General features: G+C 37.8%; 1 protein-coding gene across 1 annotated transcript; it reads left to right on the forward strand.

Moving 5' to 3' along the window:
• The first annotated feature begins 3,538 nt into the window (after window positions 1-3,538).
• LOC131638903 (glycine-rich cell wall structural protein 1-like) lies at window positions 3,539-4,816 on the forward strand. Its single transcript, XM_058909435.1, has 3 exons — window positions 3,539-4,250; window positions 4,359-4,559; window positions 4,620-4,816. The coding sequence occupies exons 1-3, from the start codon at window positions 3,539-3,541 to the stop codon at window positions 4,814-4,816; spliced, it is 1,110 nt and encodes a 369-aa protein (XP_058765418.1).
• The last annotated feature ends 4,857 nt before the right edge of the window (window positions 4,817-9,673 follow it).

The raw sequence follows: 9,673 nt of genomic DNA on the forward strand, positions 1-9,673 counted from the left end.
ACCCTAAACCCTGTCCTCAATTATTACTTGTGTTAAACCTTTTGTTTTAATTATATCCCGCTGGTTACAATTTCCCTTCCCCGTTATTACTGTTTATATTAAACTGCGTGGTTAGTAATTATAGGGAGTGCAACTTATTAATTGAATTAGCATCACGTAATTTTATAAGATAACATAATTGAACATAATCACATGATTGGTGCACACACGCACACTTTTGGGTAAACCTCTCTGTTGCCTGTTGCCTGTTGCCTTGTTGCCTGTTGCCTTGTGTTTTTGCAGAATAAGCCATGTCCCTCGAATACGAGGATACCTCAGCCATGCTGCCTCGATAAATAAAGGTCATACGACCCTAATGATGCTGCCTTCGATACACTATATGACCTCGACCCTCGAAAGTTGCCTACGGAAAAGGCTGAGGTATCCTCTGGTTGCCTACGAATAAGGCTGTTCTGGTCTTTCCCTTAGACTACCTGCCTCTCTATGGTATGGGTCAGTCTTATGGCGAAGGATATTTCGATGACCCGTTTACCTCCAAATGAAAGGCTTCCTGCCCTCTATGGCGTGGATAGACCCTTTCACCCTGAAAGGCTAAAAGAACTCTTTTTTTTATTTAAATTATAAGGTAATTGCCCCTAATTGCCTTGCTCTGGCTAAAATGTCTTTTATCAACTTTTTCTTTTCTAAACACTTTCAAGGCTACGCTCATTTACGAGCTAAAGTCCTTGTTTCTTCATCTTCTATACATTTCTAAACTTTTGGTTTCAAAACGAGCAAAGCAATTAAGAGCCCATGGAAAACCATGGATGCAAAGGGTGCCTTACACCTTCCCTTTGCATAATTACCCCCCGAACTCAAAATTTCTTTTAAAGGTATTTTCCTGTTCTTTTAGCCTTTCCGATATTTGGATAAAATAAAAGTCGGTGGCGACTCTTGCTTACCGTACATTTTCAATTATAAAAGTCAGTTCACCGTATTACATAGCCAAAATATGCCAAAGGGGGAGATTGTTGGTGCTTTTATTGGCTGATTGGCATCTATGTTTGGTTAAAACATAATAGCAGCAAAAACTAATACTAATGTGAATCTTGCAAGTTTATAAAGACAAAACAGGTACAAGCAAAATGTTAAAAGGAATGTCATGACATCAACTCATGACATCGCGCCTGCAGAACTGGAAGGAAGATTCAGTTTGGTTTAAAACAGATACAGAATATTCTATGTGAATATTATGTAATCCTATGTGGCGCATATTTAAAGGTCAAAAGAATAATTGAAGAATCAGATCAGAAGATTGAAGATTCAGCAGTTTCTAAATTTGGAAACTCAAGATTAAAAGACCTTATTTGTAGTAGAATATTTTCTGTAATTTGTAACAGCCAGAGTGCTGCGATTTGTAAGCCCAAGTCCAATTGGGATCAAGTTATAAATAGGAAACTTTGTAACCTAGTTTTGTATGCTAACCGTCACTTAGAGAGATGTAGTCATTAGGGTTAGCCGTGTAGGTGAACCTCCCGGTTTGTGGGAAGGTCATTGATTTGTCCTTCTCGAAACCTGTAGGTTAGAGAAGTGATTGTCCTCGCTCGAAACCTGTAGGTAAGAGTTGAGTATTGTAAGCTTGATTGAAGTTGTGAAGCAGATCAAGTATGTGTTCGTTGTTAATTGTGTAAATAGTTGTTACAGGGTTGTAACAGTTAGGTATCACCGGGGAGTGAGCAGAGGTTTTCTTATATTGGATGGAGTTCTGAGATAGAGATTGCATTGGGTAGTGACTAGGTAAACCAGAGGTTGTTTATCTGTAAACCAGAGGTTGTTTATATAAAATAGTACTACTGATAGTGGAATCTTCTTCCTGGCTTGGTAGCCCCCAGAGAAGGTAGTTAGACCGAACTGGGTTAACAATTAACTGTGTTATTTATCTTATGCATTGTTTGTTCAGTTATGAATGTTATGACTTTGTCTATAACATCAGGTTCAGAAGTGTTAGATGTTCCTATACAGAACCACGTAATATTATAATCTGGTTATGTATGCTGAACATGTGTGATCCCAGGTCTCATTGACTCTTTCCTAAGAGTAATCAAATAATGAGGGATCCTTGTATTCTGCTTGTGCTACATTAATAACATATCTGATGTCTTGACATCAGAATTGACATCCGAGTATGTCATACCAGAATTTTCAGAATTGGTTTGATTTATTAAAATAAGGGTTAAATATGTTTTTGGTCCCTATAAATATAGTGGTTTTCAACTTTAGTCCCTCTAAATATTTTCTTCAAAGAATGGTTCTCTTAAAAATTTTAATTTTAACTTTTGGTCCCTCATGGCAAAATCGTAGCTAAAAAGGTATCTAATTCCGTCGCTAAATAAAAAACCGTTGCTACAACCGCCGCTAAAATTGTCTCTAATTTGTAAAAACCGTCGCTAAATTGCAAGAGAGACCAAAAGTTAAAATTAAAATTTTTAGGAGGACCATTCTTTAAAGAAAATATTTAGAGGAACTAAAGTTGAAAACCGCTATATTTAAACAACAAAAACTTATTTAACTTATTTAACCCTTAAAACAATACTATAAAGATTTTGACCTCGTTATTAAATTAGTCCCGTATCTATTAAATTAACAAGCCAAGCTGTCATCAACTTTAACATTAATAAAGTGATGAAATTTGGGAGTATCTCAAGTGGGGATATGTTTGTGTTTTGGTAGGCGTACACTTCAACTTCAAGTGTCTAAACCACTATCAAATCAAACAAATTCTATGCCATAAGGAACAAAATATCACTAACTAAAACTCAATACTTTTAATTGGTCACATGGCACCCACACACTGCTCTTGTATTAATTTTCTCAAGTGCGAACACTTCTTTAAGAAATCATATTAATTTGTTTGTAGTTACACATTGAATATGGCAATGAAGTGCGAACACTTCTTTAAGAAATCATATTAATTTGTTTGTAGTTACACATTGAATATGGCAATGAAGTTATCAATAATCACATGTTTTAAGCGTAAAAAGTGAAAAACTAAGGATTCAAACTCGATATATAACCCATCCAAGTTATAACAAATTAAATAAATGTCTCTCCAAATACACATTGAATTGTCATAAAGTACTTAACAATCATTTATGAGACAATCAAATTAAAATACTTCCTATGATCTCTTCATATATATTCTGATATTATAAGATGATATACTTATCTACCCACTCCACCACAAATAAATAACAACTATGAAATATATACTATTGCTAGTCTAGCTGGAGGTTCATTAGATTAAATCACAAATTATTACAACAATCATATGAACCTACGATTGTTTAATATTTTCTGTCGGCCATGGTTGACAAACAAGCGAGAAACTGATTGGATCTTAATAGACTTGAATACGTTTAATTCTATATATATCACATGACACATGTTTAAGGTATCTTAAATATTCAATAATTAGCTTGTAGAGTTATTTTAGTGTACGTAGTTCTCTATATAAAGGGACATTACAACCTAGGATGCCAAGCAAAGTAAGTTGTTTAAAATGTGTATGCGTGCTAGTGCTTGTAATGCAAAGTATTTGCTCTTGGTTTTACTTGTTTGGAGCACTCTTTGTGCTTTGATGAGTGGTATTTGTTATGGGAGGAATATAGATGATAGTAGTTTTTCTGATCCTAATCATTGGAATCCTGGTGGTGATAGTGATGATGATTATTGTTTATATAGAAGTTGGAGGGGATGTGGGAGTTTCAATGGGAGAGGTGGTAGAAGTTCTAAAAGTGAAGATGGTACTGGAGGTGGAGGTGGAGGTGGAGGAGGAGGTGGTGGTGGTGGTGGCATTGGTGAGGGCTCAGGACATGGTGAGGGTTATGGTGCAGGTGAGGGAAATAATGGAGATGGTGCAATGAGTGGTGGAGGAGGGCGAGGAGGAGCAGGAGGAGGAGGAGGAGAAGGTGATGGAAATGGTGAGGGATATGGTCATGGTAGTGGTTTTGGTGTTGGGGTGGGGTTTGGAAATATTGGGAAAGGAGGTGGTGGTGGAGGAGGTGGTGGTTTTGGTAATGGTATAGGTAGTGGAAGGGTAGGTCGGGGTAGTGGTTTTGGAGTGGGTGGGGGTAATGGAGGACGTGGTGGTGGGGGAGGAGGAGGGAGTGGTGGTGGAAGTAGCTATGGAGGAGGACAAGGTCAGGGAAGTGGTTTTGGAGGAGGTGGAGGAATGAGTGGCTTAGAAGGAGGTGGAGGAGGAGAAGGAGGCGGTGGTGGTGGTGGTGGAGGAGGAGAAGGAGGCGGTGGTGGTGGTGGTGGTGGAGGTAATGGAGAAGGAGGTGGACGTGGTCATGGCAGTGGTTTTGGTATGGGTGTAGGTACAGGAACTGTTGGCATGGGAGGGGGAGGAGGTGGAGGCTGGGGTGAAGGAGGTGGCAATGGAGGTGAAGGTTTTGGTAGTGGTTTTGGTGCAGGCATGGGTGGTACGGGAGGAGGAATGGGTGGTGGAGGTGGAGGTGGAGGTGGAGAAGGTAGTAGTGGAGGGAAAGGTGAAGGTCACGGAAGCGGTTTTGGGGGAGGTACAGGAGGGGGAGGAGGAGGAGGAGGTGGTGGTGGTGGTGGTGGTGGTGGTGGTGGAGGGTATGGCTATGGTAGTGGCTTTGGTGGTGGTATGAATACAAGTGGAAGTGATACTGATACCACCCAAAGTGAGGACAATAACCATGGTGCTAACAGTGACATGGGAATGGGTTTTGGCATGGGCATGGGTTTCGGTTTTGGAATGGGGAGCAATGGTGTAGGTGTAACTTCTCATGTTGATCCCAAGGTTCCTTAGATTGACATACGAACTCATAGTTTGACAACGATTTGAAAAATCTAATTTACCGGAAGAAAGTATTGAATATGAAACATATTGCATCTAATGGAAGAGTCCAAGGATTTGTGTTGCATGTACCTTATCTTATTAAATACATCAAAATTTACAATATCATTTACGTCTCATTGTTCCAAATAGATGGCATTTTCATAATCAAAATATTATCTACAATTTATTATTTATATCAATAAATAAATCAATGAAATAATTAAATAATAAGTATTGAAAGTTTAAGAATAACAATATAAAAATAGAGTTTAAAGGTAATGCCCATATAGAGTAAACTAGTATTTCACATATAACCAATATCAATATTTTTAAATTAAAAATGTATTTTCATTGGATACATATTTTCTTTTTATTTTGATAATCAACTACGTATTCAAAAAAAGTACAGAGGGGTACTTTAAGCCCAAATACAAGAAAAGATATAGACAAACCACCCAAACTAGCAGTACCCGACAAAAATACTAGAGGATTCTTAAACCATTCGTAGAAATTACAATGTAACTTCTTCCAATCCCCTATCTCTAACCACCACCAAGAATACATCATTACATTATGAACAATCTCATCTGGATCAGCCACCCCGTTATTGAATATGATTTCATTACGGTGTCGCCATAAACACCAGCAAACAGTCAGCCAGATTTCCCCAACTCGATTGTTGGTACAAAACGATTTCAAAACAATCACCATTTGAGAAAAGTGATCACATCAAGTGTACTCTTCCATATAGTCTAATCTCAGCCAACTGAATATTTGATTACAGCCAAACGCACATAAAGAATCTGCATATTCCTGAATAATTCCCCTTTTATTCAATTGAAATTTTGTAGACAGCTTATCCTGTAACATAGACAGTGCAGCCCTCACCCAGTTATCACCCACCTCCAACACAGAATCTTGCAAGAGTTTTGCAAAATAAGATCGCACTGAATAACAATGCGAATCTTGAAATGGCCAAATCACCAAATCCCTATTCAGACCAGATGGAGCCACTCGACCTAAAACTACCTTCAAGTCGGATAATTCACTACCGACCTCTTTGTTTAAGACTGAGAAGCAATTATCAAAGTTCCATTCCCACTCATTCCAGACCCAACATCCCATATTACGAACACTATTGTTAGAATCGACTATAAATTGATATAAATTTGGAAATGTGTATCTAAATCCTCTATGCCCCAGCCATTGAATGTTCCAAAATGGAGTTGAAACACCGTCACCAATCCTGCTAGATATGACTGTAGTAAAACCGGTGTTATCAATCAAATCCCCTAATACCATCAAATCTCTCCACCATTGGGACTCAAAGCATTTCCTTCCCACCTTTTTCTTGAAAAGAATCGATCAATTAGATTTCCATATCTCGCCTCCAAAATTCCTCTTCAAATTGCATCTTCCTCGTTAATCTCCATAACCATTTAGAAATAAGTGCTTTATTAAATAAACCTACATCTTTTATCCCTAACCTTCCGTCAGCTTTCCTTTTACAAATTGACTTCCAGCTAATCCAATTAATGCCTTTCCTTTCTTCCGAATTGTGCCATAAGAATTTCCTCTGAATTCTGATAATTTCCCACTCCACTTTGACCCGAATTTTGAAAAACGGCATAAAGTACAACGGACAATTGGTAATAACAGAGTTCAACAATTCCACCCTTCCCCCTATCGATAATAGCCTCCCCAACCATGGAGACAACTTAACCTTCATGCCAGCAAGAATCGAATTCCAAAAGCTGATTTTTCTATGATTTCCCTCCAGAATGAGACCTAAAAACTTGAACGGTAATCTGCCCCATTTGCAACACAGAAAACCTCCAGCAGCTTGAAGGAATGAATCTTCTACTCTAACACCATACAACATGCTTTTCCACATGTTAACCCTCAACCCCGACACCATCTCAAAGCCTCTCAAGATTACCTTGATAGCACACAAGTTCGACCAAGTACCCTCACCCATAATTATGGTATCATCAGCAAATTGTAAAAGATCGTACGGTTGTTGACCATTACACGCAAAACCTGAAAATTCTCCTCTTAAAGTATCCTTACGAAACATTCCCACCAATCCTTCCGCAACTATAATGAAAAGGTAAGGAGACAATGGGTCTCTCTGCCTTAGACCTTTGTGGACAGTAAACTCTTCTGTTGGGCTTCCATTAATTGATATGGACATATTATTCTTGAACACTTCACCCTCCATCCACCTCAACCATATCTCTCCAAGTCCCATACTGATCATCATTTCTTTTAAAAAACGCCAATCTACACAATCATAAGCTTGGGCAAAATCAACCTTCAACAGTATACATTCCTTTTTCCTCCTTTGAGCATAGTCCACGATCTCATTAGCAACAACCACCCCATCTAAGAGCTTTGATATAAACACACCCAATCAGACTAATAGGCCTAAACTCCTCCAATTTTTTTAGGACAGTCCACCTTAGGGATAAGGGCAAGAAAGGCTCAGTCACTCGAGGAAGTTTAGCCTTAAAATAAAATTCATGCACAACAAACACGATCTCCTCCCCAATGAACTCCCAACAGCGCTTCAGAAATGCCAAATTAAAGTCGTCAGGCCCTGGGCTCCTATCCCCATCTCCATTGAATACAACCTCTTTAATTTTCTCCCTTGAAAACTCCACCTCTAAACCATCCCTCTCCACCTGTGTAAGTCTATTAAATTTAACACCAACAAAACTAGGTCTTGGATGATATTCGTCCTTGAATTTAAGCTTGAAAAAGTTGTAAACAAAATGTTTCAGTTCCCTCACCTGCTCCACCACACCTGTATCCGACAGTAAAGATACAATATCATTTTTTCTCACCCTAGACTTCATAGTCATATTAAACAACATAGAGTTCCTATCCCCATCTTTAACCCATCTCATTCTTTCCTTTTGTTTCATCATACTCTATTTAAAGTTCAGATTCCTCCACAATTCTATTTGAATCTTATTTCTACGCATTTAATTCTTGTAGCCTCTGGTTCTAACACATTTAATTCCTCCACTTGATCTTCTATCATCAAATCCAACTTCCCAAAGAAATTCAAATTCCACCACGTAATCCTATCACGAAGAAATTTAAATTATTCTTTTAATATGAAAGCAGAATTACCTTTTACAATACAAGAACACCACTCCTTCTTGACAAATGAAAGAAAGTCGTCATTCTCGAACCAGTAATTGAACACCTTGAAAGGTTTCAGACCCCAATCTAGTGAGCTTGACTTTATCCAAACTAGTCTATGATTTGATATATCCATGTTTCCCGACACCTGCGCCACTACCTTCCAAATATTGATAATTCCTTTAGATAATAAGATCATGTCAATCTTACTCCTCGTTTTTCCATTTGAATTGATTGAATTAAATTTATTTCCAACCAATGGTAGATCCGTAAGTTCCAATAAACTCAAGAAATTCGATAATTCCTCCATATCACTCCTACTACCCAGCAACAAACCTCTTCTTTTCTCCACCGCTTTAACCGCATTGAAATCACCACCCACAATCCACTCCCCTACTGGAAATCTTTGCTCCCAATCCAATAAAGTAACAATTGATACCTTTCCACAATGCATTGATGCCCAAAATTCCACGAGCATTAAAACTAGCAATTAGGACAATCTCTCCTATCTTCCATACCGTAAGCAAGCCCCCTGAAAGCCCTTCAGCTCTTAAGTCTAACCAATTACAGTCTGAAGACCCCCACAAGTTATTAACAACATGCTCCTCCATCTTTTTCATCTTAGTTTCCTGAAAGAAACAAAGATCTTCCTTTTCCTTTAACATTATTTGACTGATTCGTCTTTTCTTAGACGAATTTCCACCACCCCGAATATTAAATGTACTAATATTCATGGAATCCTTATTGTTTTCTCCATCCTAGCTTCAAAGCATCTACGATCTCTTACTTCAATATTCCTAACTATTCTTTCAAAAAGTTGAAAAAAGATTGGAAAAGATGAAAAATATTGGATACATGTTTTTCATTGATTTAAATTGTATAAATATTTTACACGGTCACTTCTCATAAAAATATCCAATATGAAATAAAGCAACAAAATATTTATAAAAAATAAATATTATATATGATAACATAATCAAGCCTATATATATATATATATATATATATATATATATATATTGTTAGAACAAGATTTGTTCTGATCAATTATCTTAGTTTTGATGATAACAATAATATGAATTTTGCTTAAGATAATATGGTACTCTAATCCAATGCAATTTCCTTTTCAGGAAATATATAAAGAGTATGCATAATTCAGCGCTCAGAAGCTTTGACTCAGAAGGTTCAGCATGCAACATCAGAACATGGTCTGGCAAGACATCAGAAGATGGTCGAAGCAGAATCAGAACATGGGTCTATGGAAGCATCAGAAGAACATGAGATCAGAAGCACTGAAGTTCTGATGGTATCACGCATAGAAGCACTTCAAGGTCAGAAGATCAGAAGATGCTTTGCACCAAGCTGTTTGACTCTGATGATAATCAAACGTTGTATTTACAAACATCAGATCAGAAGAAAGTACAAGTGGCAGGCTACGCTGACTGACAAAAGGAACGTTAGAAGCTATTAAAGGCAACGTCAGTAGACACAGCGTGAACAAGGCTCGAGGTAGTTGACAAAAGCGGATAACATTAAATGCAAAGCTGTACGGAACACGCAAAGCATTAAATGCGCTCAACGGTCATCTTCTCAAACGCCTATAAATATGAAGTTCTGATGAGAAGCAAGGTTAACGACTCTGAACCAAATTCTGTGAATATTAACTTGCTGAAACAC

Source organism: Vicia villosa, unplaced genomic scaffold (assembly GCF_029867415.1).
Source record: "Vicia villosa cultivar HV-30 ecotype Madison, WI unplaced genomic scaffold, Vvil1.0 ctg.002477F_1_1, whole genome shotgun sequence".
Classification (NCBI taxonomy): Eukaryota; Viridiplantae; Streptophyta; class Magnoliopsida; order Fabales; family Fabaceae; genus Vicia; species Vicia villosa.

What these genes read in the sequence shown, in the direction of transcription:
- LOC131638903 (XM_058909435.1), top strand. Translation starts at nt 3,539, where the DNA reads ATGTGTATGCGTGCTAGTGCTTGTAATGCAAAGTATTTGCTCTTGGTT. An exon ending in TGGAGGAGGAGAAGGAGGCG is followed by an intron (nt 4,251 to 4,358) that starts GTGGTGGTGGTG and finishes GTATGGGTGTAG; the next exon opens with GTACAGGAACTGTTGGCATG. An exon ending in CGGAAGCGGTTTTGGGGGAG is followed by an intron (nt 4,560 to 4,619) that starts GTACAGGAGGGG and finishes GTGGTGGTGGAG; the next exon opens with GGTATGGCTATGGTAGTGGC.